This window comes from Carcharodon carcharias, chromosome 6 (genome assembly GCF_017639515.1).
Source record: "Carcharodon carcharias isolate sCarCar2 chromosome 6, sCarCar2.pri, whole genome shotgun sequence".
NCBI lineage: Eukaryota > Metazoa > Chordata > Chondrichthyes > Lamniformes > Lamnidae > Carcharodon > Carcharodon carcharias.
In genome coordinates, this window is record NC_054472.1 from 131,714,438 (window position 1) to 131,737,376 (window position 22,939).

The following is a 22,939-nucleotide window of genomic DNA, read 5'->3' on the forward strand; positions in this document are numbered from 1 at the left end:
GTGGCTCAAAGATTGGTGTGGGAGAAATGGGTTCTGATTCATGGGGCACTGGCACCAGTACTGGGGAAGGAGAGAGCTGTTCTGCTGGGACAGGCTTCATTTGAACCATGCTGGAACCAGTTAGTGGGGGGGGGGGTTCAATTGAAGGGAAGTTTAGAAAATCAAAAATAAACGAGAAAGCAGAGATGCAGGGCAGTGAAGAGGCAAATGATAATCAAAGTGTGACTGGAAGGGGCAGAAAATATAAGCACGAGAGTGCAGCCGAAATTAGAACCAGAATGGGTAATAATGTTAAAAAGCCAAAGCTTAAGACTCTTTATCTGAATGTACACAGCATTTGTAACAAGATAGATGAGTTGACGGCACAAATAGACATAAATGGATATGACTTGATAGCTATTACAGAGATTGTAGGGTGACCAAGGCTGGGAACTCAATATTCAAAGGTATTCGATGTTCCAGAAAAATAAGCAAAAAGGAAAAGGAGATGGGGTAGCTTTGTTAATGAAGGCAGGTATCAGTGCGGTGGTGAGTAGTGATATAGGTGCAATAGATCGTGACATGGAATCAGTTTGGGTGGAAATAATGAATAACAAGGGGAAGAAGTCATGGGTGGAAATCGTCTTTCGGCCCCCGAAGAGTTGCCTCGCTGTAGGACAAAGTATAAATCGGGAAATAATGGAGGCGTATACGAAGGGTGCTACAATTGTCATGGGTGATTTTAATAGAACCATAGAAAATACAGCACAGAAGGAGGCCATTCAGCCCATCTTGTCCATGCCAGCCCAAGGACACCCAGGTGCCTTTTCTAATCTCACCTTCCTGCCCCCGGCCCATAGCCCTGCAGCTTACAGCACTTAAGGTGCAGATCCAGGTACTTTTTAAAAGAGTTTAGAGTTTCTGCCTCTACCACCAACTTGCGCAGCGAACTCCAGACACCCACTACCCTCTGCGTAAAAAAGTTCTTCCTCATGTTCCCGCTATACCTTCTGCCACTTATCTTGAATCTATGTCCAAAGGTTCTAGAATTCTCCACCAAGGGAAACAATTTTATCCTGTCCACTCTATTTATTCCCCTCAATTTTGTACACCTCAATCAAGTCACCTCTCAGCCTTCTTTGTTCTAAGGAAAATGACCCCAACTTATCCAATCTCTCCTCGTTGCTACACTTTTCTAACCCTGGCAACATTCTTGTAAACCTCTTCTGCGCTCTCTCCAGAGCTATCACGTCCCTCCTGTAATGTGATGACCAGAACTGCACACAATACTCCAGTTGTGGCCTCACCAGTGTTTTATACAATTCCAACATTATATCCTTACTTTTACATTCCATACCTCTGCCAATGAAGGAGAGCACTCCATGTGCCTTCTTTACAACCTTGTCTACTTGAACAGCTGCCTTCAGGGATCTGTGTACTGGTACGCCAAGATATCTCATCTCATCTACACCTCTTAGTACATTCCCATTTATTGTCTAATCCCTGTAACTATAATCCCTAAACGTATGACCTCACACTTCTCTATGTTAAAATCCATCTGCCACTTTACTGCCCACTCCACCAACCCATCTATATCGTTTTGGATATTATGGCTATCCTCTGCACTATCCACTACTCGGCCAATCTTTGTGTCATCTGCAAATTTCCCAATCGTGCCCCCCGATATTCACGTCCAAATCGTTAATATAGGGCAGAATTTTGCCCTTGATGACCCCCGCCACTGAAACAGGGCCCGCCGCCATTTTGAGTGGCCAGGCCAATTAAGGCCCGCCCAGCAGCCTTCCCGAAGGGGGTGGGGGAGGAGGGAATCCAGAGCTGTCAAAGAGCGCTCTTTCGTGCATGTGCGCGAAAGAGCGAACTGCTCCCTGAGACTAAAGTGCTGTCTCAGGGAGATTAGTGACAGTGCACAAAAGTTAAAAAATAATAAAATAAAAATGTTATTAACATGTCCCCCTCATGTGACAATGTCACACGAGATGGGACATGTTAATAAAAACGACATAAACTTTATTAAACTTTTTAAAACTGGACATGAAACCTCATCCTGCCGGTGGATGAGGTTTCATGTATTATCAGAAGCCTGCCGGCCAGCCTTAAGGTTGGATGGGCAGGTCTTTAATGATCTTAATTAGCCTGTCAATGGCCTTAATTGGCCATTGAGAGGTCGGCGGGTGGACAGCTGATTTCGCTGTCCGCCCATCTTCCTAAAAATTTAAAGGGACTGGGATGACGTCGGGGGCACCTCCCGACGTCATTTTCCTGTCGGTGAGCGGGCTCCGCGCCCAAATCGCCGACGGGAAAATTCTGGCCATATAATCTGCATATTGAGTGGACAAATCAGATTGGAGGGGTAGCATGGAAGATAAATTTGTAGAGTACATCAAAGATTAGAACAATACATTGCAGAACCTACCCAGGAACAGGCTATTTTAGATCTAGTAATGTGTAATGAGGTAGGACTAATAAGAGATCTTGTAGTTAAGGATCCTCGAGGGGGTAGCAATTACAACATGGTAGAATTTCAAATTCACTGAGGGCAAGCAACTCGGATCTCAAACCAGTGTCCTCAACTTAAATAAAGGCAATTACAGAGGTATGAAGAAAGATTTGTCTAAAGTGGGCTGGGAAAAAAGACTAAGGGGAAGGTCAGCGGATGAGCCATGGCAGACATTTAAGCAGATACCTCATAACGTTCAGCAACAATTTATCCCGGTTAGAAAGAAGGACTTGACGAGAAGGATGAACCACCCGTGGTTAACCAAGGTGATCAAGGAGAGTATCCAATCAAAAACTAAGGCATACAAAGTGGCGAAAACTAGTGTTAGGCCAGAGGATTGGGATTTTTTTTTAGGAACCAGCAGCGGATGACTAAAAAACTAATAAAGAGGGAGAAAAATGATTATGAAATTAAATTGGCAAGAAATATAAAAACAAAAAAGCAAGGGCTTCTACAAGTATATAAAAAGAGAGTAGTTAAAGTGAGCATTGGACACTGAGAATTGATAACAGGGAAACAGCAGACAATTTAAACCAATGTTTGCATTGGTCTTCAAGGCAGAGGACACTATAAACATTCCAAAGATATCAGATAAGCAAGGAGCTAATGGAGGAAACAGCCTCTATCACAAGGGACAAATTATTTGAGAAATTAATGGGAATTGATGGGAGAGGTGAGGCCTGAGGCAGATCAGCCATGATCCAAATGGCAGGCAGGCTTGAGGGGCTGAACGGCCTACTCCTGCTCCTATTTCTTATGTATGCTCAGCCAGACTATAACAAATGTTAAATGATTAGCCTCTTCAAGAAGGTGAAACCAGAATGGAGATGCAAGGAAACAACATCCTTGGTGCCTAGATTTACTCATCAAAATTTTTAGCTCTAATAAATGTATGTACCTTTGTGGACTGCTGCAGGCCTTACAAGGATTGTGCTCTCAGGATGACATTAAGCAGGGAACTCCAGAATTTTGACCCATTGACAACCAAGGTCAGTTTTGACAAAAATAACTGTACTGAACTTTTAGAAGGCATGTTAAAATGTCAAAGCTTCAGTGTACCCTCACAATAGCATGCGTTTTTCTTACCACAGCTCACAGCTGAATTAGATATGACAGGCTAGTGACATATTTTATATACTTACCATGATCAGGCTTTTGGTGGGGATTACAATAAACATCTGTTGAGTTGTGAAGAACTGCTAAACCAATTTCTGCCTCAGGTATAGCACGCAGTCCCTTTCTAGTCAAACAGAAAACATTCTGGTTAATACAAAGTGCCACATGGATAGCCAACTTTGAAGAGACCAGTTACATACCAATCCACATCTAGGTTTTAAGTGTATAATTCCTATTCTTTGATTTTGAAGTGACTTATAGGCAAATAGTTTCATCTATCACTAGATAGTATTAAGAATCAACCATATGCTTTGTAAAGCTGGAGTCATGTGCAACTATTTATGGTAATTTTTCTGGGGATGGCACACAAATTGCAAGTTTATTAAATTCAGTTTCACAACATGCCATGGTGTGATGTGAACTATTTACTCATGGATTCCTGGTCCAGTACCATAGCAACTAGTCCTTTACACTTTTTTACATGGAAAGATTAAAAAACGCAATAATACTCCTTAACGCACCTATTATTCATTTGGTATATTTTCTGAAAATAGCGGATATAAGATACCAAAAATATAATTTCTAAATTCATCAAGATTGACCTATGGCCAATAAATTGATAATGCCCGTCTACTGATACCTATTGACTAATATAGGGGAATTGAATACAAAAGTAGGGAGGTTATGCTTCAGTTGAACAGAGCACTGGTGAAGCCACATCTGGAGTATTGTGTACAGTATTGGTCTCCTTATACAAAGGAAAGTGTAAAAGTATTAGAAGCAGTTCAGAGGTGGTTTACTAGGCTAATACCAGGAATGGGGGGGGCGGGGGAGGTTGTCTCACGAAGAAAGGTTGGACAGGTTAGGCTTATATCCACTGGAGTTTAGAAGAGTAAGATGTGTCTTGACCAAAACCTTTGAGATCCTGAGGGGTCTTGACAGAGTGGATTTGGAGAGAGTGTTTCCTCTTGTGGGAGAATCTAGAACTTGAGGGTCACTGTTTAAAAATAAAAGGTTGTTCATTTAAGACAGAGATGAGGAGAATTTTTTTCTCTCAGAGGGCCATGAGTCTTTGGAACTCTCTTCCTCAAAAGGCAATGGAAGCAGGGTCTTTGAATATTTTTAAGGCAGAGCTAGATAGATTCTTGCTTAACAAGTGGATGAAAGGTTATCCGGGTAGGCGGGAGGTTACAATCAGATCAGCCATGATCTTATTGAATGGCGGAGCAGGCTTGAAGATTTGAGTGGTCTACTCCTGCTCCTAGTTTGTATGTTTGTATATATATGTTCTGTACCAAGTTGGTTATGTACCGTTGTAAAATTTTCATCACTGATTCAATCCATTTTTCTGCTGAACTTGACATAGTTTGAGAATCTGACATGCCAACATCAATGACACAGCTTCCTGGTACTTCAAGGAATGACACATTTGAGGTACAATTCTCAAAAAGTTGAACAGCCCCTCCACCAAGAGTGAGAGCAGAATTCAGCCTCTTGTGCTGCAAGACAAGTCACATGTATAGTTAACAACCATCAAAAATACAATAGTATAAAGTATTGGTGGGAATCTAATTATGCTAGATGTGATATTTTTGTTAAAAATATACATGAATAAAAGCCATGCGTAATGCTAAGTAATAAATTATCTAGTCATTTGAATTAAGCAATGGAACTAACATGAAAGAAAGAAATGAGTGTTCAAAAATTTTAAATCATCAATAAGAGAAACTGTTTTCACAGCAGGCGGGTCAGTAACCACAGGACAGATTTAAGATTATTGACAAAAGGTCCAAGGGTAAATGAGAATTTTTTTTCATACTCTGCAATGCACTACCTGAAAACATGGTGGACACAAAACCAATAATACCTTTCAATTGGGACATGTCAAAAGTTTGTTTAAATGTAAGGACAGCAGTATTTCCACTTAAATTAAAGGAGAAAACAACATCACATCTATAGATGTACAGAAGTCATGGGATCGTTTGCAAGTGAACACCCACTTTCCACCAGACTGCATTTTAGTGTAAGAGTTGAATACCCTACCCCCACCCCACACCACCTCCTGGACTTCCCCAATCCCATCCATGCGTCTGTTGAGGCCGGAGGGACAGCGCTGCTGCCAGTGCTGCACTGCTGCTCTGTCATGGCTATTTGTGCTCATGTGCGTTATGCTGGCTCTGGACTGTGCATGTGCAGACACAAACCACGAGACAAAAGGAAGAAATCTGGGACAAATGGCATCTCATGGAAGCTCACACCCGGGATACGGGACAAGAGAGCAGATTCAAGAGCAGTCCTGAAAACCCAGGGCTGTTAGTCACCTTGGTCTCATTAAAGCTGTTTTTTCAGGTTATTTTTTGTCTTCTGCTATGAAGGTTGATATAAAATATTTGCTTAACTTCTCCGCCGTTTCCTTATTTTCCATTTTAATTTCCCCTGTCTCAACCTCTAAGAAATCCACATATACTTTATTTACTCTCTTCCTTTTTACATACTTGCAGAAGCTCTTACAATCTGTTTTCATATTTCTTAATAGTTTTCTTTAATATTCTGTTTTCACCCTTGTTATAAATATTTAAGTAGCCCTTTGCTGGCAAACTCACCCAATCTTTAAGCTTACTGCTCTTCTTGGCAATATTATAAGCCTCTCCTTTTCAAATAATGCTATGGGCAGAATTTTACGCTCGGTGTGCAAGAACGTGCCTGATACACCCGAGCGTAAAATGACGCACGATGATGTCGCATGTGTGTTCTGTCATCACTGTGCACATGCCGGAGTTGGCTGTGCACCTGCCAACAATTGAAAGGCCTATTAAAGCCATTAACAAGCTAATCAAAATCAAATTTACGCTGCCCATCCAACCTTACAGTTGGCGGGCAGGCGAAAAAGCCAAGCGACCTTTACATCCTTTAGGAAACCTCATCCACAAGCAGGATGATGTTTCCTAAAGCAAATAAACATGAACTAAAAACTGTATTTTTGAATTAAAAACATGGCCCAGCTCATGTGACAGTGTCATATGAGGGGGCATGTTTTTTTGAGTTTTTACTGCTTTTATTAATTTTTTTAAAAAGCGCTTCAACCTCCGAGACAGCTCCATGCCTCAGAGAGATTGAAGCACCCTTTTGCGCACGTGCACGAACTGTGCGCCAGGCCCGCTCTCCCTCCTCCCCATGCCCGCACAGGTAGTGCTGCCGCTTGCGATCCACACATGGTGGGCCTTAATTGGCCTGCCCGTATGAAATCGCAGAGTGGAGACGAGCGCGGGCGGTGGTCGGCTTCCAGACCGCCCCCGCCTAATGAGGGAAAAATTCTGGCCTATAATACTATCTGTGACCTCTTTGGTTAGTTCTGTCATTGTTGAAAGTTTCAGTCTGACTTCAAATGTTTTTATTTTAAAAATCTGATACAACTTTACATTGGAAGTACAGTACTACTCAATTACTTTTACTTAAAAGATAATCTTTTCTTTGCAAAATAATTCAAACACAAAAATGTGGGCATATGCTTTACACCAGGAGCTTGAAGTCACTATTACATCTAATACTAGTGAAGATTGTTCCTCTTTGAAATGCAACTATTACCTGCTTTCCATTCAAAAGGAAGAATGTTTTGCCTCTAAAAATCGATTTTCTTTCAGGTTTTATTGAGATATCCAGCTCGCCAGGTCTGATACTAGGTTCATCGATAGGTGGAGTAAAACTGCCAGGAACAAAATTTGTATCATTTTTTTTTGGTTTTGCTTCAAAGTTCAGAATGAAAAGAATTAAAGAATGTGCTTGCCAGCAAGCAGTCCATTTAGATACAATACATAAAGTTATTTCTTAACTGTAGAAACAAAATAAAGAATGCCTTAAGCTATCACTTGTTTAGGCACAGTTTAATTTGATATTAAAATAAATAAATACATAATTTCCAATTCTGTCATTGTGCTTTGTGCTCGGTCTGTGCATCATACGAATTGCAACCTTCAAGATTTTGCATTGATTTCCATTTGTTCATTCTCTAAGCTAACCAAAAACCTGTCAAAATGTTCAAAAGTCCAAGATGGATACATTTTATGAGGCATAGTGCTTAAGTGCCGATTTATAAAATCATCTTAAAGTTACAATGAAATCCTTCGTTAATTAGAAAACAAAATAATATAATGTCAAAATAATTTCAATAGCAACCGCTAAATTACATAAAATCACTGCTCCAAACATTATCACACAATTCATTGCATTGTGCATCATTATTGGAGTTTTTTGCTTCTGGCTCAATTTCAAATTTCTTCCACCCGAATTTGGCTTGTCAATATCCTCTTCTGGTAAGAATTAGGTTTTGCAACAGTACGCAACAGAATGAAACTTTGCTTTTCACCAAAGAATCCGAGCAAAGATTCTGGAAATTAAATGTGTAATTATTTTATGATCCTAAAAATTATTTGTTCTCTGAAGGGGAGGAAATAAGGGAATGGAAAAAAAAGGAGGGAAGAAGAGGGGCAGAGGAGGATCAGGTAGAAAAGACAGAAAGGAAAGGAAGTGAGCAGAAGCAAGGGAGAGGGGAGAAGAGGAGGACAACGGGCTGGAAGTCAGTGCTGCACTCAGCTCTACCCTCAATGGAAATTCTGATGATTTGTCTCAGCAGGGCAGTTAAGGCAAACAAGTTTCCAGTATGCAAATGTTTGGGGTGGAGGTTTCATTCATTAACGTGGGTGGTTTTTGTTGCTGTTTTATTTAGTCTCTTGTGGGGGACCGGGGCAAGTTGGAGATGATTGCTGCACCAGTAGCAAGGTGATTAGATATTTCCTGGGTTTGTTTAATATTATGCAATTCTGAATGCTCAGAAATTGACCTTTTGTTGAAAGTCGGGGTCCAGTGCAAAAATATTGTCCTCAACTCTAGGGCCAGAATTTTCCCGCTAACATGTGGGGGCGGGCCCCGCACTCCAACAAGTAAGATGATGTGCGGTGATGTCGGGCGAGCTTTCTGACGTCACCGCGCGCCATCGCGCTATTTAGGTGGGCGGGCGCGCGATATTCTCCGATGCGCGCCCGCCATTAATTATTCATGTAGTTGAGGCCCTTGAGGCAGAATTTTTTGGGGTCCATGCGATCTTCAGGGTGTTGCAAGGGCGCAACGGGCAGGTGGGTAGGAGACATTTGTATAACCCTCATCCACGGGCGGAATAAGAGGCGTTATGGGGTTGCAAATGTTATCTGTCAGATATTTAATTGTGAAAGTTACTGATGCTTGTCTGTGTGAGCAGGAATACTTCAAAACTCATACCAGCTGCTTGGACAGGATTAACAGCCTTCAGGTCAGGACTTAACAGTGAAGGTCATTTTTGGGGCCTGCAGGTTTCAGGAAGCCTTCCCTTAGCCTGGGAATGGGAATTTTGCTCTCCATTGGAGGCACCTCCGAGGAGGAGGGAGGTCAGAGGGGGGGAGGAGGCCAGGAGTCCACATTCAGCCTCTAGGGGAGCCACCTTCGGGAGGAGAGGCACAGGCACAAGGGGCGCAGGGCCAACAGGAAATCCAAGGCAGATGGGGCCGAAGGTGACGCCACTATCCTGCTGTCAGGGTATACAGTCGGTGAAGCAGCTACCTCAATATGTCTGAGGTGCAGTGCCGAAGGAGGCTCCATCTCTCAAGGGAGACAGTCACCTCCATTTGTCAGATGATAGGCCCTGAGATCACTGTGTGGTTGGGCCCCCCATTCCAATGGCACTGAAGGTTACGGCTGCCCTCAACTTCTATATTTCTGGCTCTTTCCAGGGGTCGGTGGGTGATCTCTGCAGAGTTTCCCAGTCAGCTGTCCACAGTTGTGTCAAGCAGGTGACAGACGTTCTATTCAGATATGCATTGACTTTCATCGACTGCCGCTGGGACGAGGCCAGCCAGACACAGCGAGCCAGAGGCTTCACGGCCATTACTGGCATCCCCCTCATCCAGGGTACAATAGACTGTACACGTGGCCATCAAAGCGTCAGCAGGTGAGCCTGGTGCCTTCGTCAACAGGAAGGGCCCTTCCTCTCCATGAACGTGCAGATAGTGTGTGATCACAGGATGCTGATCCTGCAGGTCTGTGCAAGGTATCCAGGCAGCTCCCACGCCTACATACTCAGACATTCCCAGGTGCCCAGGCTTTTCTGTGCCCCAGCCCGGCTGGATGGTTGGCTGCTGGGTGACAAGGGCTATCCCCCTTAGGTGGCTCATGATGCCTCTCCGCCATCCAAGAACAGGCTGAGCAATGGTACAATAGGAGCCATGGCTCCACAAGGGCTGTGGGGGAGAGAAACACCGGTCTTCTCAAGATGCGCTTCCAATGCCTGGACCGTTCAGGGGGTGCACTCGAATACCCCCCAGATTGTGTGTCACTGATAGTGGTTGCATGCTGCGCTCTCCACAATCCGATGCTGGAAAGGGGTGACGCTGTGGACTAAGAAGATGTAGACACAGTTGCTCCGGATGCACACAATGAGTCCAGCAGTGAGTCTGAGAATGAGCATGCACAGGAAAACACTGAGGGGGTAGACACTGACCCGGGCGTACTCCAGGGAGGCAGGGACACCCGGGAGGCTTTAATCCAAAGAACCTTCAGGTGGCACACCACAGATGGGCCTTCAACACACGCCAAGGCTGCAGGCTCCATACTCGACACCTGAGTGCTAAATCTGCATGAATAGTAATATTAATGAAGACCCTTGTCAATAAAGCTCAATGTCAAACAACTCACTCATAACATCATGGGTTCCCATCCACTTGCAGAAGTAAGGAATCACCCTGAGGCATGGCAACATGTCAAAATTCATTGAGATTACAAAAGTAACTTCGGAAACCAAAAAAAAGTGTTGCACATCACACCAAGTCTTAAATGAACTAATATGGGGCAACATAAAAGCACCAATGAGAAACCCGTGATATGCCTTAAATGTACGATTACGGTTGCTACATCTAGGTGCTGTCCCCTCGCTGGCACTGGCATCTGAGACAGCCTGCTCACTGTGCTGTCCTGTTGGCCTTGATGACCTTGGCGGCTGTCTCTGGCCCGTGGAGCCTGTGCTGGCCCCGCCTAGGAGGAAGAGGCCAGTTCTACAGCTGGCTTCTCCCCGTCGTCGCAACCTCATCAGATGCCATGGTCACTGGCAAAGCGGTGGAGGAGCTGCTGCCCTCATCTGGAGCACCCTGAAAGGAGCCCACAGAGACGACAGGCAGCTGCTGCGCCAACATGAGGTTGCTTCAGACCTCCCTGCTCACCATAGATGGATGGGCGCTGAGCTGGGATATTTGATGCCCAAACCATCTCCCACACTGGCACTGACTAGCTGAGGTCAATGCCGCTGAGGGCTTGCAGGTCCGAGTGCAACCCCAGGGGGCCTGATTGTTCTCCTGGAGAAGCTTCTCCATGAGAGTCACCATTCTCTCCGTGGAGGAAGCGTGGCGCTCGGCCATGAGGTTCATTACATCCGTGATGTTCTGTGTGGACTGCTCCAGCACGGGCACCATGCCACGCATAGCCTCATGTATCTCCGCCAGACCCTCCCGCAAACCCTGCTGCACTTCCAGTGTTTGCTGCCTCACGGGTGACTCAAGAGGCCCATCATCAGCCTCCGACCGAGCACGTGCCTGGTCCCCAGCAGTCCTCTGACTGCCGGCGTCCTGGGCTCTCTGCCCACACCGCAAACAAGTATGAAGTGCCCTCACTGCGATGCTTTTCCAGATCCATGGTCTGCTGCTCAAAATACGTCAGGATGGCCAACTGGGCCTGGCCTCCACCAGTCCGTATCCGCTCGGCAGAATTGTGTGCAGTCTTCCCCTGACAAAGAGAGAAGAGCATTGATTAGTCCAGCCTTTACTTGGATTCCCATCGTACCCCTGCCAACCCAGCCTGAGTGGGACATTGCAGGAATCCAGTTCTTCGTTACCCTACAGCTGCCGCACACTCACCAAGAAGCCAAGGCTGACCCCCCTCCATTGCCCAAATGCTGCCCCCTTCACATGTGGCACCACAAGGTGTAACCTTGCTAAGCAAGGAGGCATAAGCATTTGGACCACAAAGGCCAGCAGGTAGATTGGTGCCCTGCCACCTGGAAACTCCCCTCCCAGCATGTTAGCACCCTCATTTTGACATGCTTCCCAGTTCCAGCACAATGCCTGTGTTCAGATCCTTGAGTTTCACCCCCATTCTAAACTCTGGGTGTCATTGTCACACATGCTACGGGTGCAGAACGCATCTTAGCTCAACCTTATCAGGGTGAACTAGGCATGGGCAATATCTGCTGGTCAACCCAGCGAGGGATACATGCCGTGAAGGATTCATTGCTATTACTATACTCAGAGTTACTGGGCTGAAGGGGGAGGCCGGTGACGGTTGCATTAAGTGACCTCAGCAAATGTGGTACTCACCCTTCCCGAGCCCAGGAGGTCGTTGAATCTTTTATGGCACTGGACCCATATGTGTTGCACCACATCATGGGAGCTCACGCTCTCGGCCACCGCGCACGTTTAATCAGGTGGGGAGGTCTCTGTCTCCCGTCCATTGGAAGCAAGACCTCCCACCATGCTGCTACCTCCTCCAAGAGGGGAGCTAGGCACTCATCTGAAAAACGAGGGGCACACTGCCCCGCTGGCCTACCTTCCAGCCTGGCCTGTTCCGCTGGCCACCCTCCAGCCTGGCCTGTCCTGCTGGCCTACCCTCCAGACTTGCATGCTGGACAGTAGCCTTCTGCTGAGCCCTTCTGCCAGCCATTGAGCAGACTTCTGGTGTGGGAGATAAGAAGTCCAATTTTTCAGTTTCAAATTGCTTCTCATTGCAAGGTAAAATTATCAAAGAATTTATTTACTCTGTTCTTCTTGGCGGTCAGATGATTTGTTCTCAATTACAGATAGTATTCATTATTGTTCTTATAAAGCTTCTTCCTAATGCACATTTAGATTACAGCTTTGTATGGTGTAGTGATGTTGTAATTGATACTTTACTGCAAATGTCTTCTAAGCATGGGTTTTCGGTGGCTTCTCTTTATCTCTTTCTCAATTATTTATCCATTAAATTTTTGGTAAGTCACCTTGCTTATTTGTAAGGTGGTTTGCACTTTTTAACTAAACATTTCTATCATGCAAGCTTTTCCCTTTGGAGGGGTTTCAAAAGGTGGGGCAACTATTTTTGATTTAGGCAGCTCTGTCACATCATGAAATAATGCCCAGATTTTGCTCTCAGCAGAGACGGAATGGAACTTGCTTTTCACTTCACTGACAACTACCCAGACCATTCATGGGCTTGTCAGTGGACATTTCCTCTAATCCTATGATCTTTTATAGCTTTAGTCCCTCAACAGGGACTAAATGCCAGTGAAAAAGGCAAGGAACAGTGAGTGTGGAATATCCCTTTACTAGCCAATGCAGTGGGAACAAAGTCTGTTATTAGTGTCCAAGAAACCAAGGGCAGAATTTTTCAGTCGGCGTGTGGGGACAGGCATGACATGCCGACGTGTAAAATGATGCGTGATGATGTCAGGCATGAGTCTCGATGTCATCACAATGTTCCTTTTGGCGGGTGCGTGTCAGAGTCCACTGTGCACCGGCTGATAATTAAATGGCTTATTAAGGAAGTAATTAAGGTCATTGTTAGCGCTGCCCATCCGACCTTAAAGTTGGCGGGCAGGCGAAAAGGCCAAGTGGCCTTCAAACTTTTTGGGAAACCTAAAGCTTTCATTAAATAAGTAAATAATTATGAAACATAAAAATGTGTCCTATCTCATGTGACATGTGGGGACATGTTTAAATAAGTTTTCAATCCATTTATCGGACAACCGCTTCAATTTCTGAGGCAACTCTGTGCGTTTGTAGGAGCGTTCTTTCACGCGCATGTGCAAAAGAGTGCTGGGCCTGACTCTCTCTGCTCCCCCGCCCTCACAGGTAGCGCTGAGCGCTACAGCTCATGCCTTACGCTGGGCGGGACTTAATTGGCCCACCTACGTAAAATGACAGCGCAGAACTGATGGCGGGTGGCGATTGGCTCCGCAACTGCCCCCACCTGCTCCCGTTGAGCCCACCTGCCGACTGAAAAATTCTGGCCCAGGTGGACTCGGTGGGAGCTTTTCAATCCAGCCACTATGTTTACATCTAGCCTCTGAGTTTTGCAGCCAACAAAGGTTGAGCGGGCATGGTAATGACCTGAATAAGTCAATTGCAACACCAGTACTTAAAGGGACATTGCAAAGATGATATTTGATAGATTCTGGAGATGTGCGAACCTAAGAAAGAACTATCAGAATGGAGTCCCAACATTCCAAGTCTGCACATCTTGCTCTAGTAACGCCTTCCTGATGTGATGCTGGGATAAACAAAGACCCACAGGGCCATTCTGTTCCCCGCTAATGGGAGGAAGAAGATTGTGAGGCTGGAGATTATTCATGACGGAAGCATCTGTAATGTGGTGTCACTCTTGTGGATTCGATACAAAGGCAGTTTAATGACCTAATCAGGGCAGGAAACATTATAACGGTGGTAAATTCAACAACATCTTGATGTATTACACCACCCCCTTCACTCTGCACTCTCAAACTTACTCCAGCATATCATTTCCACACTATCCATCCCTCTCTGTCTGTGTATTTTCTCATCTGCCACTGAAACTCACCCTCATCCTTCATGCAATGTTGCAGTTCTCCCTCAGTCGCTTTCAACAAATGCTATCCATCCATTTGATAACACATGCTTTTAGACACAGTTATATGCCTCTTCTTTCCCTCCTTGCAGAAGAGAACGCATAACACCAGGGACAGACAGAGAACCGGAGATGGTCTTTCATCAGTCTTGCAACTGACAGCTGCAGGAGAGGCAAGCACTGGAATTCAACAGAAACTAGGGTGCGCAATGATGACATCAGCATTGGAGAAACTACCCATGCGCCAGTGGCTGCATTGGGAATTGAATTCCTGATTTCTGTTTCCTGTTTGTCAGTGACAGGAGTTACAGTGAATTAGCATTTCTACTTCAATGCAAAATTAGCAAGATGTTTCATGTTGCCATGGGAAAGAGGGCAGGGGAAGCTATTTTTGAGATCAGATTACAGGCTTTCCTACAAATCACTGCATATCTCAACTGGCAGCAGTTCTGTGTGGGCAGCAGAGACATCTCAACAGGTGCTGAACTAGTGGGCAAGTACATCAAAATCATGCCGTTGCAGCAATTTCAATGCCTCAACAAAAGAGCAGCAGCACAAGCTGTGAAGGAGCTAGGTGTTTCTAACAGAAACTTCTGGTATTCCACATTGAGTTGGGCATGTACATACTGTAGAAGTCAGTCAAATCTCCTTCATTTATAATAGTAATCGCTGATAACATCATCATTATTGCAAATTCCAAGCCATTATGCACACATCGTTATGCATAGGTGTAGCATATTTGGAATGTTGCATCCCTACACAGTTTTTAATATATAAAAAGTTGCAAGATATTTCCTAAAATTAGGAATTAAAAAATTAAAAAAGGACAACTGTACATTTATGTTCCTTGGTTATATTTCTTGTTCAGAATATAATTTGGCATTTCATTAACATATTGCCAATGACAATAGCATTGCAAACCAAGTAATGGAGAGCTAATACTCTGTTCTATTGTGATTATCATGCTTTGTTCTCTTATCTTTCTCAATTTGTAACTATTACTTCATATATAGCACATTTACACTGTTAAAAGTATATATTGTGGAGACTGCCAAAGCTCTGATAGTTTAAGGAAACTGACAAATATCCATTACCTTTCTGGGCTGGGAAAGCGTTGTCTATTCCGGATTGCCTCGGTAAGACTTACAAAAAATTCTGGTTTTACAATGGGTCGACAACAAATCATTGCACATATGGTCTTATAGGAAAGAAAAAGAATGGAGATATTACAATTGGTGCATATCAACTAACCAATGCTTAGACAATCAAATAATCTACTGTTAACTTCCTTATTCAAAGTAGGCACAAGTCACAGTTTGTCAAAGGAATTAAATTGTGAGCTAATTGCTTTTATTCAAAAGCAATTTGATATATGATTAGCTATGTCTCTATTTAAAGAACATTACATCTATCACAATTTAAACAACATACTTAAAAATATTTGCATGTGTTAACTCACATTTTGTACTCATAAAACAATAACAGGAGAAACAGGTAATTTGATGATCAAGCTTGCACATATAATGTGTGTCTTGGAATACAGTAAAATATTCCAAGACACTTCAAACAATTTGACATTAAGCAACATAAGGTGGTATTAGGACAGGTGACCAAAAGCTTGGTCAAATAGGTAGATTTTAAGAACTGAAATGTGGAGAGCTGAGAGGTTTAGGGGGAGAATTCCAGAGCGTGGGGTCTAGACAACTAAAGGAAAGGCTGTGAATGCAGGAACAAAGAAAATCAACAATATGTAAGAGGACAGAATTAAGGGAGTGCAGAAGCAAAGGGTTACAGAGTTAGGGTTGGGTTAGACCATGGAGGAATTTGAAATTAAGGTGCTGCCAGACCGAAAGCCAAGGCAAGTTATCAAGCAATCAAATACCAGAACGCTTGCAATGAAAACTATTCAGGACATCTGAAAATAATCAGTCCAGAAAGAGCAGTCTTATCTCACTACCGTAACATGCTGGCGTTTTAAAGAATTGATTCATATCCAAGTTGCAGTAAGATTTTAACAACATAAAACTTCCTGGAAACTTTTCAGTTTATGTTAAAAAAAACTAGGTTCATTTTTAAAATATTTTAACTGTGTTCCCATTGAAGTCAGAAATATTTTCAATTATGTTCTAAAAGCCAAAATACTGTAGAGCACACCGAGCATCTTCTCAAGAGTTAAAAATTACACATAGAAGCACTTTTGGGGCTCAGAATACTATTTGGGTTAGTAGAAACTGGTCAGCAGTAATTTCAAAACCTGGGAATTTAATTTTATGTTTAAAACTGAAAATGTAGTTAAGACAAAGCGGTCAGTTGTTTACAGCTGGCATTGATTTAAAGCTTGGCAAAGTCTTTCATAAAACCTGGTAAAGTGAAACATTATTTTGCTTCATTCCATTCAGCTGACCTTCACAGTGATCTTGACTGATGACATGACAAGGTGAGTGTTAGCTTCTGTCCAATTGTTGCTAAGATGACCTCCAAGTTGTTGAACGGACCTGTTTAACATGATTTTTCCTGGCCCATCCAAACAGGAAGAGCATACAATCAGGGGTTCATATTCTACTCTGAGGGGAAAAATATATTTATTGCATTGCATAGTATAAAAAGGAACATATTAATATACAGGAAAATCAACTGGTAGCAGTTGAAAATGACAATGAATTCACTGACTGCCATGTGACTGTCTCAGAAAGATTATATAATCACAATAATTTCTTTAAAGAATACTCAGAATATCAATATCAGTCAATGTGCAATAGAAACAAAATACACAAAAGGTCGTGTGATCCCCTCTTAAAGAAATCGTGGGCGAGTCAGGCTCGCAAAAGACAATTATGCAAAACATTGTTCCATTATTGTCATCTTCCTTCAATGCCAGATAATTTTGTAGGATTGAAAGGTCGATAAGACCATAAGACATAGGAGCGGAAATTAGGCCAATTGGCCCATCAAGTCTGCTCTGCCATTCAATCATGGCTGATAAGTTTCTCAACCCCATTCTCCCACCTTCTCCCCGAAACCTTTGATCCCCATACCAATCAAGAACCTATCTATCTCGGTCTTAAATACACTCAATGACCTGGCCTCCACAGCTTTCTGTGGCAATGAATTCCATAGATTCACCACTCTCTGGCTAAAGAAGTTTCTCCTCATCTCTGTTCTAAAAGGTCTTCCCTTTACTCTGAGGCTGTGCCCTCGGGTCCTAGTCTCTCCTACTAATGGAAACATCTTCCCCACGTCTACTCTATCCAGGCCTTGCAGTATTCTGTAAGTTTCAATCAGATCCCCCTCATCCTTCTAAACTCCATCGAGTATAGACCCAGAGTCCTCAAATGTTCCTCATATGTTAAACCTTCATTCCTGAGATCATTCTTGTGAACTTCCTCTGGACCCTCTCCAGGGCCAGCACATCCTTCCTGAGATACAGGGCCAAAAATTGCTCACAATATTCTGAACATGGTCTGACCAGAGCCTTATAAAGCCTCAGCAGCACATCCCTGCTTTTATATTCTAGTCCTCTCAAAATTAATGCCAACATTGCATTTGCCTTCCTAACTACCAACTCAACCTGCAAGTTAACCTTAAGAGAATCCTGGACTAGGACTCCCAAGTCCCTTTGCACTCCAGATTTCTGAATTCTCTCCCCATTTAGAAAATAGTCCATGCCTCAATTCTTCCTACCAAAGTGCATGACCTCACACTTCCCCACGTTGTATTCCATCTGCCAATTCTTTGCCCATTCTTCTAACCTGTCAAATCCTTCTGCAGCCTCCCCGCCTCCTCAATACTACCTGTCCCTCCACTTATCTTTGTATCATCTGCAAACTTAGCCAGGATGCCCTCAGTTCCTTCATCTCTATCATTAATGTATAAAGTGAAAAGTTGTGGTCCCAACACTGACCCCTGCGGAACTCCACTAGTCACCGGCTGCCATCCTGAGAAGGACCCCCTTATCCCCACTCTCTGCCTCCCGCCAGACAGCCAATCTTCTATCCATGCTAATACCTTGCCTCTAACACCATGGGCTCTTATCTTACTGAGCAGCCTCCTGTGCGGCACCTTGTCAAAGGCCTTCTGGAAGTCCAAGTAGATAACATCCATTGGCTCTCCTTTGTCTAACCTACTCGTTACCTCCTCAAAGAATTCATACAGATTTGTCAGGCATGACCTCCCCTTGATGAAACCATGCTGACTTTGCCCTATTTTACCATGCACTTCCAAGTATTCAGAAATCTCATCCTTAATAATGGACTCTAAAATCTTACCAACGACCGAGGTCAGGCTAATCGGCCTGTAATTTCCCGTCTTTTGCCTCACTCCCTTCTTAAACAGGGGGGTTACATTAGTGATTTTCCAGTCCTCTGGGACCCTCCCTGACTCCAGTGATTCCTGAAAGATCACCACTAACGCTTCCACTATCTCTTTAGCTATCTCCTTCAGAACTCTGGGGTGTAATCGATCTGGTCCAGGTGATTTTTCCACCTTCAGACCTTTCAGTTTTCCTAGCACCTTCTCCTAGGTAATGCGATGGTGTGAAATAGTGCAAAGCTCTGGCCAGGAAGACTTCATTTTATTCTATCTTTCAAATGCCTCTGGTTTCAACTGAAATGTTGTGTAGCACTCTCAGTGAAATAAGGTATACCAATTTCAAATGCTAATCATAATAATTTTGTGTCAAACTTTGATGAAAAGGCAGGAAACTATTACCTGAATTTGCTTTGGAAAACTCCAAATGTGATCAATTCTCCTGGCTGCAAGATCCTTGGGCTGTCATTCTGTAAACGCTCCTCATTTACAAAGGTTCCATATTTTGAAGTATCTTTTAATGTCAGTACAGAGTTCCTGCCAGCTTGAGTCTTTAAAAAAACAGGAAATAAATTTAAAATGCTAAACATGCACTATTAAAATCTTCTCTTCTCCAGGACAATAGTCAGCTGTTAAATTAGTTGCAATGGTCATTGCGCACTACTCTCCATAAAGTAATTATTAGGTGTTTTGCTGAAAGTAGCACTGCTATTGGTTAACAGAATATTTTTTAAAAAATATAAACTACAAATGCAATTGCCATGTTTACATTGCAATCTCGTGGATTTATCATGTTATAAGGACTTTCACACAATAAAAATATGTTATTGAATTCTTTGTAATTTTTCAAAGATGGTTATCAGGCAATTACTCATGTCTTAGTCACATTTGTTATCATGTTGAAGTTTTGAATAGAAGCAGACGCTTGGTGCTGAATTTCTCCACATCGAACACAATGAAGTTCTGCTGTCATGACCTCACAAATGCAAAATATTGTCCTTATCCGCCACTCTTATTTATCATGTTACATAAGTGGAGCTGCATAGAAAAGTTTAATTTTCAACCTCTCGCCTAAGCATAAAACACCAACAGGGCCAAGTGAGACAATTCAGTACCAGTTCAGTCTGTTTTTCAAACTTAAAGTATCTTGGGGTATCTTAGATTGACGTACCACACTTCTGACATTCTTACAACCCCAAAGAAGAGTGAAAAACTTTAGAAAATGTATGACCCTCTCCAATGTACAGCTGGGTCCTTTAGTGGCTGGATAAAAAAAATAATCAGCTAATTCACTATCAAATCAATATTACTTTCTAAAGCAAGCATGTATTTTGCCATAATTAGCAAGTTGTGTTACTTTTTGATTATTCACTATATTTGCCTATAATCTGTTGCTCAATTAAAATCACTTGGCACAGTCATCCCATATAGTAATAGCATCTTCTACAATGAATCAGATTCTGAAATCATTTTGGAAAGTTACAAATTCCAATTCAAATAATTAATTTAAAATAGTAGAATAAATACAGATGGAATGAGATAATATAATTTACACTTCCTGAAGATATTAATGTTCTTTAAAAAATTCAATTTTGTCCATCTATACTCCATTTCTGTCTCTACCCATCACTCCTTCAACAGATTATATATCAGAGGCACAGGCTACACCTGTTACCTGTAGCAAGTGTTCTTTAAGGCTCACTTTCCAATCTGAATCCATAGGGTAAGATTTCCGTCCCCTGTCGGGGGCGAAGTTGAAGTGCGGGCACACTGAAGCACGACTCCGATTGGTGCCCCCAATTGGGGGCGCGCTGCCATTTTACGTGGGTGGGCCAATTAAGGCCCGTCCAGTGTGATGTCCGCACGGAAGTGCCATGAGGCCCTAAACCTGAGAGTGCTCGCCTCTACTGTTAAAAATATTAAAAAATAGAAAAAAAAATTCCTGACATTGTCACATGAGCTGGGACATGTCCATAAATTTTTAAAAATCTTTCATTAAATTTTTTAAAACCTTGTGAAACCTCATCCCGCCCCTGGATGAGGTTTCATGCCTTTTCTAATTCCCGCCAGGGCTCCTGGCCTGCCCACCAACCTTAAGGTTGGATGGCAGGTCCATTAATTAGTTTAATGATTCTGTCAATGGCTTCAATTGGATATTGACAAGTTGGCGGGCACACAGCTGATTTTGCTGTGCCCCCGCCTTCCTGAAAATTTAAATGGGGCACGGTGACATCGGGAGTTCCGCCTGACGTAACCATGCATCATTTTACACGTCGGTGAGCAGGCCCGTCGATGGGAAAATCCTGCCCATAGTGAAGTTCATCATTCTATCACAATAGTAGAATTTCCTGATTCTTACAGGTGCTCACTGTAGCTACAAGAGAACTTTTTGTTAAAGGTAGTGCTTTAGTTTACCTAGTTTTGTTAAGCACCAAAATGAAAGAATTGTTATTTTTGGAGTTACTTCCTACATATTGCAGCTAATATAATCTTTGTGTTAGTGATCAAAGTGGTGGTTATAATTGAATTGTATGATTTTTAAAAATTGCGAGTAGCAACTTAAGATTGTAACACGAGGAAAGTAGTATTGCAATCTAAAAAAGTAAAACTGAAAAGTGATTTCTCACCAGATTTGCAGCAGGGTGGCTAACTGAAAGTGCAGCATGCGATCGACTAATGGATTGATCATCATGTAGAAGGATTACACAGTTCTTTCGACCAACAACGTAATCTACACCAGCTAACAAACGGTAGGGCTCTTCTGGAACATGAAGAAAATATTAATGGATACAATAAATCAATAAAGCAGAAATTAAGTTTACTGAGGCCTCCGATCTATTCAAATACTTTAAATAGACTAACAGTCTTAAATAATAATCCTGACATTGATGATAACTGTGAATATGCAGGAATTATCAAGATTATTGGTTGCACTTCAATTCTTGCAAGAAATGTATTCAGAAATAAACGAGGAACTTCCTTCAATAATAAGTTTCCAACAACACCAGAACCTGGCCTACACGTGACTCATCCTCCACAACACAATTGACTCCAGAATGCCTCGGAATGTGTAATAAAGATTGCTTTGTTATTGCTATTTACATTCCAAAGGTCAAATTTAGACAAAAACTGTTAGATTTACATTGATAATTTATGGTCAGCAATTTAACCCCTCATTTAAAAAACGTTTGAACAGAAGAATATATTGCATTAAAAAAAATCTTTACTCTGAACTTTTTAATTATAATTTTATTGCATGTATGAAGATGCAGTTGGATTCGCAGAAACATGAATATAAAACATACGATTGGTGAGTTTTCTTCTTTCAGTCCCATTAACAATTTTAAATAAATTTCTTTTGGAACTTCTATCACCAGTGATGACTTTTTTTCATGATTTCCTCCGATATGCCCACAGTCCAACTTTTACCTTCCATTACAGACAATGAACATAAATATTTGTTAAGCAAATCTTTATTTTCTTTTGTGGCCAATTATGGCCAGTCATATGACTATTTCTATATTTATATGTTTATAAAAGACCAGCTTTTCTGTTTGCATTATCCACAATCTTATCTTTCATGCCCCTTTCCAAATAAAAATGTTTGTGCAGTCTTTCTTAGTTTTCTTCCATGTTAGGCCCTCTATATTTATCATGTGGCTTTAAAAATAGAGTGCATTTTCAGGCTTCAGACTTGAGGGCAAAAAAAATTGGCTGGTACTAAATGTAATAATGAGGGAGTACTGCATTTTCAGGAATCATTAACGAGACATTAAAATGAGGTGCCCCCTGCAAGGTCCTAATGTACTATGTATGCAAAGAGCAAACAGCTCATGGCGTCCTGGCAAATATTTCTTCCTCAACTAGAATCACGTTTAGATCAGTTGGCTGTTCATCTCATTTGCTTTTCATGGGGTCTAATTCCGTGCAAATTGGCTACTACTTTTATTCACAAAGCTTTAAAAAGTAAATAGTCTGATGCGTTTGCCCAAAAAGACGCAAATGAAATGCCACTTTATTTCTCTAATTTCATCAATGAAACCTCAGTCATTGGCATGCACTCTCCACCAATCCTATTTGGAATATAATTAAGCAACTCAGATTTAAAGATTCCTCACTGCTGATATGCCATTGGTTTTTCCCCCAATCATTTAAACTGGGCTAGGTCCACCATTAATACATTGGTAATTAAAGTAAAATACTGCGGATGTTGAAAATCTGAAGAAATCATACAGACTCTTAACATTAACTCTGTTTCTCTCTCCACAGATGATGCCAGACCTGCTGAGTTTTTCCAGCATTTTCTGTTTTTATTATTAATACTCTGAGGTTAGCTAACTTCTATTCCAACAGCTTAATTTACAATTCCTC

At 42.4% G+C, this 22,939-nt stretch overlaps 1 protein-coding gene across 6 annotated transcripts in view; it reads right to left on the reverse strand.

Annotated features, from left to right (window-relative positions):
- The window catches only part of nbn (nibrin), a 66,782-nt gene that overhangs the window by 40,865 nt on the left and 2,978 nt on the right, over window positions 1-22,939 (reverse strand). For 4 of the 6 annotated variants that reach the window (XM_041189434.1, XM_041189435.1, XM_041189431.1 and 1 more), the window contains exons 2-8: window positions 21,196-21,329; window positions 18,971-19,119; window positions 16,668-16,827; window positions 15,358-15,461; window positions 7,199-7,316; window positions 4,925-5,112; window positions 3,640-3,737 (exon numbers count right to left, since the gene is read on the reverse strand). In XM_041189434.1, the coding sequence (XP_041045368.1) occupies window positions 3,640-3,737; window positions 4,925-5,112; window positions 7,199-7,316; window positions 15,358-15,461; window positions 16,668-16,827; window positions 18,971-19,119; window positions 21,196-21,329 (951 nt within the window). Of the gene's footprint in view, window positions 1-3,639; window positions 3,738-4,924; window positions 5,113-7,198; window positions 7,317-15,357; window positions 15,462-16,667; window positions 16,828-18,970; window positions 19,120-21,195; window positions 21,330-22,939 lie in introns of those variants that run through there. The other 2 variants (XM_041189432.1, XM_041189436.1) reach the window with 2 other exon arrangements.